This window comes from Galeopterus variegatus, unplaced genomic scaffold (assembly GCF_000696425.1).
Source record: "Galeopterus variegatus unplaced genomic scaffold, G_variegatus-3.0.2 Scaffold70, whole genome shotgun sequence".
NCBI lineage: Eukaryota > Metazoa > Chordata > Mammalia > Dermoptera > Cynocephalidae > Galeopterus > Galeopterus variegatus.
The window spans coordinates 170,954-185,614 of record NW_007726181.1 but is presented as its reverse complement, the minus strand read 5'-3'; the positions used below and the strand labels follow the sequence as shown (position 1 = coordinate 185,614).

The window sequence follows — 14,661 nt, the reverse complement described above, 5'->3', positions numbered from 1 at the left end:
CTCACAATTTACTTTAGTAGCGTTTGTTTATTCTATAGCAAATGTGAGATCTGGTAAGAAACTAGGGGGTGAGGGGAAAAAAAATAACAAGACCATGACTCTTCTTTCCCTCTTCCCTAAAACGTGCCTCTTCGAATAATCTTCAGTGTGCCCTCCAGCAGAGCCGAAATCAGGCAGGACACAGATTCCTTCTTCCTTTCTCATCAAACCATAGAAATAGAATTCCTCCTTCACCACAGCCTCAAAGCTTCCTCCTCCCCGCACCCTGCCTCAGCTGAATTTTCCTGTCGCTTCTACATGGGAGTGCTTGCTGTTCTGGGAAGAGTGGGGAGAAGGGGTGAAAATCATTGAACCAATTGAAACTGAGGTCATCTTCAGGAAAACCATGTCTTCCTGGAGTTGAAAGACGCAGGCACACCATATAGTCAGTCCCTTGCTCTTGAGTAATCTTTGTTCTTTACTCATGGAAAATTGGAAGAGGTTGAAGTCTTAACTCCTCCCAAGTTTGTTTACAATTTCATATTTATGGGTCCACATGAAGAAGTTTTTGAACAGAATGTGCTACTCTTATTACCTCTTTCTGTTAAAGAATGGCTAAAGAACGTGGCAGTATCCACTTGGTTCGGGAACCCCGTCTTCTCCTTAGCTAAGCACCTATCTTTGCATTCCCACTCCTGCTTTAACCCTACCCAGTGCATAAGAAATCATCATTGTTTGCCCTGCATTCTGCAGAATTCCAGAGCAACTAGCCTTGTTAGCCATCTCACACCTCCCTCATCGTGTGATGCTGGGAATGCATACTGGCTGGCAGTCCCAGTACTCTGCGACACTTTATACACAGCCCTTTGTGCCTATCAGCATCCTGAGTTGTTCAGCCGTATCCGCAGCTACTGAAGAGAAACCGGTTTCATTACTCTATTATGCCAAAACAAATAGCTGAATAAAACCTTGGAATCTTCCTTTCTTGCATGGCTTCCCAGTTCACCCTCCTCCCATTCTGTGGCTTGCCATTTATCATCCTGTGAAGTTTTCCCTCTTCCTAAAGTGATAACCAGACTCCTTTTAATGCTTGTGTTCTTTGGCTCCTTATAACTCTAGGGACCAGCAGCACAAATGCCGTTGGGGGAACAGTGAGCAGCCAGGCCGCCCAAGCTCAGCCTCCTGCCATGACATCCAGCAGGAAGGGCACGTTCACAGATGACCTGCACAAGTTGGTAGACAACTGGGCCCGAGATGCCATGAACCTTTCAGGCAGGAGAGGAAGCAAAGGACACATGAATTATGAGGTGGGTCTTCCCTGTTTGTCAGAACACCTGACATACATCTGAACCAAGTGATGTAAACTGCCGAGGCTGGCACTTGACGTTTTATACCACCACCTTCTTCAGCAGCGCATGAATTTTAACACTTAGAAAAACAAGGTAAAAATTACCCAGATGCCCTTTTATTTTTCCTTTCCTGAATCTCTACCTTCTTTTTAGCTAGATCAGTTTTTTTATTCTTCCCTTTTCCTTCAACACCCTGAACTACATGTGCGTACACCCACAGACACGTGACACCCTCCCCTCCTAATCAGAAGAGTTCTATTTGGTAAGAATAAAAAGCCAGTAAACATTATGGAAGGCTTCGTTTTGTTTTGCTCTTCCTCATAATAACAGAATAATCCCAGTTCTAGAGTGGTGTTTTAGTGCCACCCATCTTACACCCATGGGTGTTAGGCTCACACCAAACTTTACATGTAATTGTTTTGTTTTCAGGGCCCTGGAATGGCAAGGAAGTTCTCTGCACCTGGACAGCTGTGCATCTCTATGACCTCGAACGTGGGTGGCTCTGCCCCCATCTCTGCAGCATCAGCTACCTCTCTAGGTCACTTCACCAAGTCTATGTGCCCCCCACAGCAGTATGGTTTTCCAGCTGCCCCATTTGGCACTCAGTGGAGTGGGACGGGTGGCCCAGCACCACAGCCACTTGGCCAGTTCCAACCCATGGGAACTGCTTCCTTGCAGAATTTCAGCATCGGCAATTTGCAGAAATCCATCAGCAACCCCCCAGGTTCCAACCTGCGGACCACTTAGACCTAGAGACATTAACTGAGTAGATCTAGGGGCAGGAGATGGAATACTAAGGGGAGGGTGAGAGGTGGGAATGGGAAAGTAGCCTATATACTAACTACTAGTGCTGCATTTAACTGGTTATTTCTTGTGAGAAGGGAATGTATTTAGTACTGCCTTCAGCCCTCAGAGTGGAGAGTCCCCCTCCCCTCCATTTGTTGGAGTGGGACGAGAAGGAAAGAGCAGCTTCTTGTGACAGGGCAGCTTCAGACTGTGCTTTCTTGCTTACGTGTACCCAGCAGCGAAGCTAGGGCTGGCAACGAGAATCTTGTTGATTGGGAAGCTACTCAGAGAGCTCAGTGGAAAACCAAACCCCATTATATGTTCGAGTGGGTGGAGCTCTTAATTTTGGTACATACCCCAAATCCCTTACTCCCTCAAGAATCTAAACCACAAGACAAAAAAAAAAAAACAAAAACTATTGGGCTCTCTCCTGCCCTGCCCCCAACCCTCTGTTTTGTTTTTGTTTGGGGTTTTTTTTGGCTCTTTGGAACCCAGTGAAAAATTCCGGGGGACTGGGGTTGCAACCCTTTCTTATCATAGGTCATTAGTGCTTTAAGCAAAAGATATTAGCAGCTTTGACTGCAGCATTAGCAATTAGGAAAAAAATTAAGTTCCCTGCGGACATATAACTTTGCCATCAGTTTTGATGTGGAAACACTGTGATATATAAATGTTGTTGGACAACAGTAGTTTTAAGAGTAAAATATGAAAGGTTTAAAAAGTTCAAAAAAAGCTAGCTCTGTTCTTTACTTATTGAGACACTTTAACTTCTTCCTTTGTATTTCCATTGTATTAGATAAATAAATGTGAATGTAAAATTGTATAAATGACTGTACTTGAATACTTCTGTTCTCCCAGTACTGCTTGCTGGATATTTTAGTGCCTTGGACTTCTATTGCTTCAGCCATTAGCACCAACTTTACAGATCAGCACAGGGCACGTGGAAGGGAATCTTAGGTCCATGTGACCCCCGTCAGTGGACATGCCAAAGGGAAATTGAAAGAGTATTTTTTCAAGTCATTCAACAATTTTGTGTAGAGCAAGTGTAAGATGAGTAGGGTGAGAAGTTGACATCAGTGGTTGAAAACAGAAAGTTCTGTTTCAGGAATTGTGAGGAGAGGGGCATTATAACAAAGCTGGGCCTTTTAAAAGATTAAGGGTAGTGTGTTCTGAGAGAAAAAGAAAGCCTAAAGAATGGAGGAACGCACTTGTTTTGAAGATAATATGATGCCTGGCCAATGATTATCATAAACCTTACTTATTTGAGCTAGGCTTGAACAGATGAGACCTGGAAGAAATGGCTGAACACAAAGAGGAGGGGGTGGGGGCTAGTTTTTAAGTTGGGAAAGGTCATAGTCAAAAGTCACAGACGGAGAAAGTTGCTCTAAGAAAAACTGCGTGGATTGTTTTCCTCTTGTTGCACAGGTACCACGCACTTCTCAGCTTGGGGTACTATGTTTTGTGGAAAGTGGACCCACATTTGAATTGATAAGCATTGTAGGAAAGAATGCTTATTCCTACCCATTTCCTCTGTTCCAAATGGCTGCAGGATAATGATCTGTGGTGCCACCTTTATTTCTAGATTTACAATGGATACTCTCACATTTTCATATAACTATTCCCCTTAAGTAATAACCACAACCAACCAGTATTATTTAGTGCTATGACTAGTTGTAATGGGAAGTTCTGTTATTTTCAGAGCTTTCCGGGAATGTTGTCCTAATACGCCCTGTTTGGGATCTCTATTATCTCTGAAGATGGAAAAGAGATACATCACAGCCTTGCCACAGTGACAGGAGGAGCCTGGTGGCTATCTGAATCCTATTCATTCCTTTCTGGACCCTGTTTTCCTTATCAGGTTGGCCTAGTCCCCAGAGACGCAAAGGAGAGCTGAAGGTTTTAGGAAGGTAGAAATGAAAAGGGTAGGGGTCTCAGGCCCTGCTTCAAAACTGTTTACGTATTTATTCTGTGCTTATCGTTCTCGGGGAGAGGGTAAGAGTAAGGATACAACAAAGAAGGTGCCGAGTAAATGAGAAACGGACCAGCTAAGATGAATGAAACAAAACTTCTTCCAGAGAAATGAGGGAGCCAAATGCAGCACATTATTGTTATTTTGGTTTAACGTTGAGATCTTTTCACTCATACACAAAAAGAACTAGTTTTATTTACCGTTGATTTTTCCCCCTCCTGTGGATGAAATAACTGAAGCCTAGAGGAATGAACTAGTGCTACTGAACTGTTTAAATTATTTTTGTGTTAATAGTACACTTTGAGTATCTTTTTCCACATAAAAAATCTTTCTGAATTATAAATGTTTTCCTTACATTATTTAACAATGTATACTGTTTTAAAAAAATAAAATAAACTGAATTCAAACCTTGGGGGTTTCTCAGCAGCTGTTAATTGTACATTTTGCACTAACTCTGGGTGTTGCGCTTCTTGTAAGATTGCGCTTGTGCTTCAGTTTGTTACCTTTGTAGACTTATTTAATGAAACCATTCAAATAAACCAAACTTGCTTTTGTTGAGCTGTGGGGTTTTCTTTCCAGCAAATTCCCTTTTTAGTTGTGTACAATTTATAACTACATTCCTAATTCCCAGGAACTTTTTTTTTTTTTTTTTTTTTTTTTTTTTCCTTTTTGTCTTTTCTCATGACCGGCAACGGATCGCAACCCTCAGTGTTGCCCCCGTACCGGACCGGGACCGGCAACGGGATTGCACCCCTTGGCGTTGCTCCCGCGCCTCGCTCAGCCAGTGAGCGGGAACCGGTCTGTATGTGGGATCCGACCCCGCGGGCGGGAGCGCCGCGGCGCTTCCCAAGCGGCGCACTTATCCAGTGCGCCACCGGGCCGGCCCCCCCAGGAACTTTTTTTTTTTTTTTGTCTTTTTCCGTGTCCGGCAACGGATCGCAACCCTCAGTGTTGCCCCCGTACCGGACCGGGACCGGCAACGGGATTGCACCCCTTGGCGTTGCTCCCGCGCCTCGCTCAGCCAGTGAGCGGGAACCGGTCTGTATGTGGGATCCGAACCCTCGGGCGGGAGCGCCGCTGCGCTTCCCAAGCGGCGCACTTATCCAGTGCGCCACCGGGCCGGCCCCCCCAGGAACTTTTTTTTAGCAGCAATTTTGCCTTGAACTAAGATTGTGCTGCATACAAGGAAGGTGGTAAGGATATCAAAAGAGGAATGTATGACCAAATCCATGCAACAACAGGTTAGGCAAAAGTTTTCAGAAGATAAGGTATGAAACTGAAATCTATTTTGTCTTCAATTCTGTTTTTGTAGCATCCAACTCCTAAAAATCATTGGAATCTGCAAAGGAATAAATGTCTTTTTGAATGCCAGTGAGTTGACTGATGCCTGGCAGCCCCTAGGTAGCATCCAGGTGGGGGCTAGTTACAGGGAAGAAGACCAGGCCTGATGAGAGTGTTGGGACTTTCAGCCCCACCCCCTAAACTCCAAGGAAGAGAAAGCAACTAAAGGTTGATCACCGGTTTGATCACCACCGGCCAGGGATTTAATCAGTCATGCCTTCCTAATGAAGCGTCCATAAAAACCCAAAAGGACTGGGTGAGAAGAGCTTCCAGATGGCTGAACACATGGCAGTTCAGTAAAAATAAGTCCAAGGCGGGGGTTGTGGGAATCCCCTTATATAGCTGTTGGTCAGAAGCACGAGTAAAAAGACACTGGCCTTGCAACTGGCATCAGAAGTGGGGCAGTCTTGTGCGACTGAGCCCTTCACCTGTAGGGTCCGATGCTATCTCCAGGTAGTGTCGGATTGAACCGAATTAGGACACCCCGCTGGTGTCTCCTGAACTGATCGCTTGCTTGGTATGTGGGGAAATAACACCCTGCCACCCACATCTGCTTACAGAAGGGTTCTATGTTGGTTGCTGAGTGAGAATAACAAGAACACTTTGGTTTTCCTCTATTGTCAGATAGCAAGATGCGGGTAAACTGGTGCTGCTTCGTCTTGCAAAGGGTTGTCTGCCGCCCAGTACTTTTAAGAGTTCCTTACCTGACCTCAGGTTCATTTCCCTCAAATGGGTCTGTGATCCAAAAAATAAGTCACTGCTTTGAGATTGGGCACAGCCCAACCCGAAATGCTCCTAAAAAAGTAAAACTACAAATATTATTTGGAGGAGTTATAAAACATCTAAACACTATGAAAAACCAATTTATGCTGAGTTACATCTCACATCTGAAATGGGGAAATAAAAACAGCTACTATATTTTTCTATTTTGTTAAAAAGCAGAGGATTTGATGACTCAAATGCCTTTCCCTTGGTCATAGATCTTTATTTCCTTGTTGAAATAAAATGTTGGTCTTGAAAGAATGCAGGGTTGTGTTGTCATAAACCCATGAATGAGATTATATTAGATGAAGATTTATATTAAATGAAGATTATAGCCTGGATTGATGAAAAGTAGTAAAAAATAGCACTACAGCCTTTTTCTTATCATGACACACAGTACTTGTGTGGACAGCATTAAAAGCATAAAGCCCCAAAGGGAAAGAAGGCAGAGATTACTCACAACAATTTAACGTAGGCAACTGTAAAGCTGGTGCTTAATACCAAGTATGGCCTGTGTTGCTTGAGGGCAGGCAGCTACTGGTGGTTCCTAAAATGTCATATTAACATAATAGCTTAAGAATAAATAGTGAAAATCCTCCAAAGTCAAAGGAAAGATATTTCATCTGTCCAGAGCCTCCCCACTGCAGTGTGACAGCTTTTTAAAGTCCTCAGATTTATCTGCCACAGGCTCTAATAGTCAAATTCTCTGATAAGGTTCAGGACGAAGGTAAATCCTTGGAAATAAAGTTCATTCCCCAGGGATGATGGACAATTTCATGATCAAAAATTAGTTTCTGAAGACCCTTTGTGACATAATCTAATGATGTGGCCTCAGCCTCAGTTAAGATGGATCCAATTTCCTTTTCTTCATGTCCTGGCTCTTCCTATGAGAGTCACAGTTTCCTGTGGAAGATAAAATGGCTTAAGTACAGCTGTCATTTTAAAATAAGGAATTTAGCTGATAGCTAATAATTTCTGGGTTGTATTAATGACCCTAATTTAGACTAAGGGCCCAAGAATGAAAACTTTTAGGAGAGTAGAGCCTCAGTTAACCCTAGACCAAGAGTCAGTCACACTCACGGTACCCCTGCCTTTAGCAGGAAAAGCTCTGCGCGCCGTCACGCTTCAGCTTCCTGCTGCTATCAAGGACTACAAAGGGTAGCACTTGAGGTCAGGAACCCAGAGGAAAAATTCTGATTCTTAATCCAATTATCTTCTTAACGGCACTGCTCATTCCTTTGAAATAAGTCTGTCCAATTTCTTTTTTCTTTTTTTTAAAGATGACCGGTAAGGGGATCTTAACCCTTGACTTGGTGTTGTCAGCACCACGCTCTCCCAAGTGAGCCACGGGCCGGCCCTTATCCAACTTCTTTTAACTTTTTTTTTTTTTTTTTCCTTTAAATTTTTATTTTGTCAGTATACAATGTGGTTGATTATTATGTCCCATCAGCGAAACCTCCCTCCCTCTTCCCTCTCCCCCCTCCCACCCAGGAATGTCCTTTCCGTTTGCTTATCCAACTTCTTAAAATGAAATGTCATCCTTTAAAATTCACAGATTAGGGCTGGCCCATGGCTCCCTCTGCTGATAACACCAAGGCCACGGGTTCGGATCCTATATAAGGATGGCTGGGTAGCTCAATGGCTGAGCGTGGTGCTGACAACACCAAGCCAAGGGTTAAGATCCCCTTACTGGTCATCTTTATATAGGATTTAAAAAATAATAATAATAAAAATTAAAATTCAGATTAAAAGAAAAAAAAACGCACAGATTAAACCCAGGACCTCCCTTTAGTTTTTCTTCCTGAACACTTCTCTCTGCTACCTGTTATATGCAGGTTAGTGTTAAAAGTTTGAGGGTCCCAGGGTCTAGATTTTGCTTCTGGCTTCTGTTGGCACAGGCTGTGTGAGGTCCTGTTCCAGGATGCCATCTGGTCATTCAGGATTGGTATGGCAGAGGTCTGGGGTGGTTCTGGTCTGGACAAGGGCTTGGCAACATTGTCCCCTGCATCTTGAGTCATATCCCACATTTCAAGGTTGTCTTCAAGGTTCTCTATGGAGGTCACAGAAAAGTATAGCATCAGCAAATGTTCTCACATAAGCACTGGAAAAACTGGTCGTAAGAAATGCCATGTTTTGAGTGCCCCATGATAGTTTTTGGAATTTCTCTCTCCCCTACCCCTAAAAGCGCACTTCAGCTAGGACAATAGAGGAGCCGATTATATGCTATCATTCAGAAGTCCATCAGTAAAAACAGACAAAAATGAGGATTTTTGTGCCTCTTAAAATGTGACCTGTGTCTACCCAAAGTATTCAGCACACACAGTGCCTTACAAGCATTTCACAAGTATTTACTGATTAATTCTAAAGTCACACCTGCACGGAGGTCCTTTTCAGCAAGTCGTTCTGAGACAGCAGCTACAGGAGTGCTGTGGGTCAGAGCGGGGCCAGAAGCACTGCACAGTTCAAATGAGAGGAAGGAGAGGTTGTGCATCACAGAACTAACTGGAATCTGAGAGTAAGTCTGTTCCCCTCCTGCTGGGGCAGTAGACTCAGAAGTGCAAAAGCTGTCCAGGGTGACACTGGTTCAGCCTGTAAATGAACTCAAGATCCTGAGTCCCAGTCCTTCAGACAGATTTATGTTTATTTCTCCTTTAACAGCTAAAATAGTAGGGTTATTAAAAGCCATCTAGTCCAGTGGCTCATTTTTTAAAGCTATAACCCTGCTCAAACAAAGCCTTAAGCAGATATTCAATATGTAAAATAGACAAAAAACAATGGCTCTTGTCTGATAAGGGCTGGGGTAAAGTCCTGGAGGACGACCTCCTCCACCCTTCACTCCCAGGAGCTTCTGCAATGGTTTAGAAACTAAACTAAACATCTAGAATAACTCATTATTAAGGACAGTAAGGGTTTTTTGTTGTGGTTTTTTCTTTCACATTCAATTCAGCCTGTCAGTGCTGAGGGGGACATTAATAAACCAAACACAAATCAAGTCCTCTTGTGAACACTAGGGAAAAGGTCAATTGGTCTGGGACAAGCCCTTTCTCTGTTTCTCCTCTCCGGACAAGGGCCCTCCTACCCCACCCCGCACCTGCACCCCCCTGCACAAAATGAAAATCTGTATCTACTACTCCCACTGGATCTGGACTCTTGAAATAAACTAAACTTCGTGGATAAATAATCTGCCAAAAGCTTCTGTTTATCTTCAAACCCAATTTTGCTTTACATTCAAAGACATCTCAGAAACAAAAGACTCAAATGCAGAGATACAGCCAAAGTATCTGAACCAAAAAAAGTTTTTTACCCTGAAATTCCTAATTCAGGGTAAAGAAGATTATGTCAAGGTCCATTTACTTCCCTAAAAAACAATCCCTGTCTTTAGAAATGGGGAAATGCATGGCAAATCTCACTGTCTTAATTTCTTGGACTCATCTATCCTGTGTGTAACTTGGGAGAAGTCCTGGTGAGGTCTGGTTTGGAGCTAGACCAGCAGGTTACCCTGTCCACTGGACTTCCTCCTTCAGAGTCCACCTCCCAGGGAGGGCCTCTGCTCCCCTCCTTTCCACACACCCTCACTCTGCTTTTCGACTGACGGAGCAGGTATCTGAACTTGCTGCTGCTTCTCCATTTGCTCCCGGAACTGCTGCTGCAGCTGCTTCTGCCGGAGCTTCCGCTGGTATGTGGCGTCACTCTCCACGGTGGACGATGTCAGGCTTCTACATCAGAAGAGCAACAAAGTGGGAGTGAGGTCCTGAGTTACCTAAGTTCCCAATATACGTGGTTCCAGAGGGAATGTGCAAACCACCTGGCTGGTTCTGAAGGTAGAAACAGAGTCAACCCAAACCATGTGAGAAGAAGGTGGAGAAGAGGAAAGGGAGGGAACCAGGGCCCCTTACCGGGAGCTGTAGTCCTTATCCCTCTCAGTCACAGTGTGGGGATCATCTGGGTGGCTTGTTTTGCAAGGGGAGGTCACCTCCTGTGGTTTTGGGGGTCCCAGAGCCATGTTTGGTTGGCAGCTGTTGTATCTCGCCTGTTCCACAGATGGTTCAAAATCTTGTCTCTTTGCTTTGGTTAGATCCACTTCAAGAGGCAACTAATAAGGGAAGGAAGAGGAGAGAAGAAACAACTTCCTCCAGCTGCTCTTCCCTCTCTCTCTTCCTGCCTTCAAGTTCAGATTCCGGAAGGTGGCATTTGACGAGCCTCCATCCAGCATTCCTTCTAGGTACTAAGAAGCCGAGACAAAGGAGCCACAACTTCCAAGAGATATTTTTAACTACATGGGAAGGAGGAGTAAAACATTACTTTATACTTTTCTCTATTAATAAAATTTTGATAAAAAGAAGTCTTTCTTTGGTTTTGACTTAGGGCAAATGGTCTGTAAAGTCTAATTTGAATCTTTTCTTGGCAGCTGGATCTGTTTTATGCTGTCTCCTTACCTCTTTTTTCATGGAAATAATCATACACAGTCTTTGTGGATACCTATACCCGCTCCACCCTTTTTGCCAGGACTGCCCTCTACAAATACAACACTCATCACTGAAGAAACCTCAGGTATGCTGTGGCACAATTAGAGTGTCTCTCAAATGACAGGAGGAAGAAAACTTGGAAAGCACTGACTTGGGCTGCCAGCCAAGGCTGCACAGAATCTTCCAGGTTGGGGTTGTTCCTGCATCTGTCTCATCAACGTGAGAAGCAATGACCATGTACTTCAAGGTGTATAGCAAATTGCTTTATTTCCAGGTTGTGAGCACTACATTTATGATACGTACACCTATCTGTATGTCTATATGCACTTTATAATACTTCAGTTTTTTAAAGTACAAACTGTAGAATTCCATTTATATTAAGTTCAAAAATAGGAAAAAATAATCTAGGAGGCTGGAAGTCAGACTAGAGAACAGAACAGTAGTTACTTTTGAAATGAGGCAAGGTAGTGACTGGGAGCAGGGGAAGGGCTTCTAGGGTGCCAGTAAAGTTCTATTTTCCTATCTGCAGGTAAACAGCTGTATTCACTCAGGAAAATCCATCAAGCTGTGCTGTTATGATTTGTGCCGTTTTCTGTGTGTATGTTGTACCTTGTTTTAAAAATTCATTTAAAAAAAAACAGAAAAAAGAAATGAAGAGTAACTCATCGAGATGGCAGACTATGAAGCTCTAGGCCCTCCCTTCCCCAAAGAGACACCAAGTTAACAACAATATATGGACCAGAATATTTTTGTGAGAACTCTAGAGCCAAGTTGAAAAGCTATAGCACCCAGGCCAATGTAAAAGCAAGAAAGAATTCCAGCAAAGGGGGTTGTAAAACTTGCAGCATTATGCATGCCGGTCCATGCCACTGTCCCTACTCAGTGTAGAGCAGTGCAACTGGGAGGAAACCTCTTCTACAAGGACTCCCCCCTCAGTATGGAAACAAAAGAGTGGGCCATGCATCTAACATCCTGGCTTGTCTGGGGGCTGCCTGAGGTACTAGTTGCTGTGTTGCATCACTCAGAGTACTTACATCACTGGTGGCAGCAGGGTTTGGAAGGGACTAAAAACTGGTGAGAACCACAGCACATCAGAGCTGCAGTTCAGCAGGCAGACACTAGGAGATCAGAAAAGGTTTGAGAGGTCCTAAAACTCTAGCCAGGCTTATTGGTAAAGATCTTCCCTTTTTTGAAGCCAGTAAATAAAAAGTGGGAAAGGTGGTTGTTTTTGCAAATCTCAACAAATGGCATATATGAAATAGGAAACATGGCTGAATCAAAAGAACAAAATAAAACTGAAACTCCAGAAAATGCTAGAGACTTCAGAAAACTAAATCACAGATCTCAGATCTATGAGCTACCTGACGAAGAATTTTAAATAACTGTCTTAAAGATGATCAGTGAGCCAAAGAGTATACAGATAGATAACTAAACAAAATCAGGAAAACCATGCATAAACAAAATGAGAATATTAAAAAAGAAACAATAGAAAAGAAGCAAACAAATTCTGGAGCTAAAAAATGTATTACCTGAGCTGAAAAACTCAAAAGGGGGGTTCAACAGCAGAACTGATCAGGCAAAAAAAAAAAAATCATTAATCATCAGAGAAGAAAAAAGAATGAAGTAAAGAAACCCTAAGGGACTTATGGGACACTATTAAATCAACCAGTACAGGTATTATGAGAGTTTCATAAGGAGAAGAAAAAGAGAAAGGGGCAGAGAGCTTATTTGAAGAAATAATGTCCAAAAAGTTCCCAAATATTAAGAAAGAAATGGATATATAAATTCAAGAATCACAAAGTACTCCAACTAGGATAAACCCAAAGAGACCCAGACCAAGACACATTACAATCAAGATGTCAAAAGTGAGAGAAAGAATCTGTAAAGCAGCAAGAGAAAGCAAATCATCACATACAAGGTAGCCTCCAGAAGATTATCAACAGTTTTCTCAGCAGAAACCTTGCAGATCAGAAGGAAATGAGATATACTCCAAGTACTGAAATAATAAAAAAAAGTCAACCAAGAATACTGTATCCAGCAGAACTGTCCTTCAAAAATGGAGAAATTAAGACTGCCAGATAAACAAGAGCTGAGGGAGTTCATTACCAGTAGAATTTCTCTACAAGAAATGCTAAAGGGAGTCCTTCAAATTGAAATGAAAGGATACTGGACAGCAACATGAAGCCATAAGAAAATAAAAAGTTCTTCAGTAAAGGTAAGCAAATGGACAAATATAGTAACCTGTGTTATTATAATGCTAGTGCACAGAATTTAAATAGCAAAACCATTAAAAAAACAAACAAACTATAAGTTTATGTTAAAGGGTATATATGATGTATAAAGATGTAATCTGTGACATCAATAACACAAAGTGGGACAGAAATGGAGTTGTAAAGCAGAATAGTTTTTACATGCAATATAAAAGTTAAGAAGTTATCAGTTTATAATAGATGCTATAACTTTACAATGTTTTATGCATTTGCAATGGTAACCACAAAGAAAATATCTATAGAATATAATATGCAAAAGGAAATGAGAAGGGAATCAAATCATGTCACTACAAAAAAATCAACAAAACACAAAAGGTGGCAGTAAGAAAGAAAAGGAGGGACAGAAAAGCTACAAGCCATACAGAAGACAATTAATAAAATATCAATAAGTTCTTCTCTCATTAATTACTTTAAATGTAAATGGAGGCTGGCCTGTTAGCTGAGTTGTTTAGAGAGTGGTGTCGATAACACCAAGACATAGGATTTGTTCCCTGTGCCAGCCATCTACCAAAAACTAAAATAAAAATGTAAATGGATAGATTAGATGAATGGATTATCTTAGTTAGCAGATGACATGATATTATATGTAGAAAAACCTAAAGACTCCACAAAAAAACTCTTAGAATGAATAAATGAATTCAGCAAAGTTCAGGATACAAAATCAGAACACAAAAATCAGATGTGTCTCCATATTAATAATGAACAATCAAAAAGGAAACCAAGAAAACAATCCCATCTACGATAACATCAAAAAGAATAAAATACTTGGGAGTAAATCTAACCAAGGAGGTGAAAGACTTTTACAGTGAAAACTATAAAACACTGCTGAAAGAAATTAAAGAACACAAATAAATGAAAAGACATCTCATGTTCATGAACTGGAAGACTTAATATTGATATAATTTCCATATCACCCAAAGTGATCTACAAATTCAATGCAATCCCCATCAAAATCTCTTTGGCACTTCTTGCAGAAATGAAAATTTCATCCTAAAATTCATATGGAAGCCCAAGGGATCCCAAATAGCAAAAACAATTTAGAAATAGAAGAGCAAATTTGGAGGACTCACATCTCCCGAGTTCAAAACATATTACAAAGTTACAGTAATCAAACAATGTGGTATTAGCATAATGAGATACATATAAACCAATGGCACAGAATAGGAAGCCCAGAAATAAACCCTTGTGTATGTGGTCAAATGATCTTCAACAAGCATGGCAAAACCACTCAATGGAGAAAGAACAGTCTCTTCAATAAATGATGCTAAAAGAAACTGGATATCCTCATGCAAAAGAATGAATATAGTTCCATGTCTCTATTTTTGCTTTTGATGCCTATGCTTTTGGTGTCATATCCAAAAAATCATTGCCAAATCCAATGTCATGTTTGACTCATTTTATACCACACACAAAAATCAACTCAAAACAGATGAAAAAATAATAAAAATAAAATTAAATTAATATTTTTTTTTTAAAAAAGCATGGCCGATGGGGCTGGCCCGGTGGCGCACTGGATAAGTGTGCCGCTTGGGAAGCGCGGCGGCGCTCCCGCCTGAGGGTTCGGATCCCACATACAGACCAGTTCCGCTCACTGGCTGAGCGAGGCGTGGGAGCAACACCGAGGGTTGCGGTCCCATTGCCGGTCCCCGGTCCGGTCCGGGGGACAACACTGAGGGTTGCGATCCATTGCCGGACACAGAAAAAAAAAGACAAAAGACAAAAAAAAAAAAAAAAAAAAA

At 42.0% G+C, this 14,661-nt stretch overlaps 2 protein-coding genes across 7 annotated transcripts in view; one reads left to right on the top strand and one right to left on the bottom strand.

Moving 5' to 3' along the window:
• WNK1 (WNK lysine deficient protein kinase 1) overlaps window positions 1–4,641 on the top strand; it is a 152,236-nt gene extending 147,595 nt beyond the window's left edge. For all 4 annotated transcript variants that reach the window (XM_008577690.1, XM_008577683.1, XM_008577704.1 and 1 more), the window contains 2 exons: window positions 1,099–1,286; window positions 1,758–4,641. In XM_008577690.1, coding sequence (XP_008575912.1) covers window positions 1,099–1,286; window positions 1,758–2,075 — 506 coding nt within the window. In that variant the 3' untranslated portion in view covers window positions 2,076–4,641. The remainder of the gene's footprint in view (window positions 1–1,098; window positions 1,287–1,757) is intronic.
• A 1,743-nt stretch (window positions 4,642–6,384) lies between these two features.
• RAD52 (RAD52 homolog (S. cerevisiae)) overlaps window positions 6,385–14,661 on the bottom strand; it is a 28,638-nt gene continuing 20,361 nt past the window's right edge. For 2 of the 3 annotated variants that reach the window (XM_008577654.1, XM_008577663.1), the window contains 4 exons: window positions 10,083–10,279; window positions 9,757–9,902; window positions 8,009–8,236; window positions 6,385–7,089 (listed from right to left, as the gene is read on the bottom strand). In XM_008577654.1, the coding sequence (XP_008575876.1) occupies window positions 7,028–7,089; window positions 8,009–8,236; window positions 9,757–9,902; window positions 10,083–10,279 (633 nt within the window). In that variant the 3' untranslated portion in view covers window positions 6,385–7,027. Of the gene's footprint in view, window positions 7,090–8,008; window positions 8,237–8,559; window positions 8,640–9,752; window positions 9,903–10,082; window positions 10,280–14,661 lie in introns of all 3 variants that reach the window. The other variant, XM_008577670.1, reaches the window with a different exon arrangement.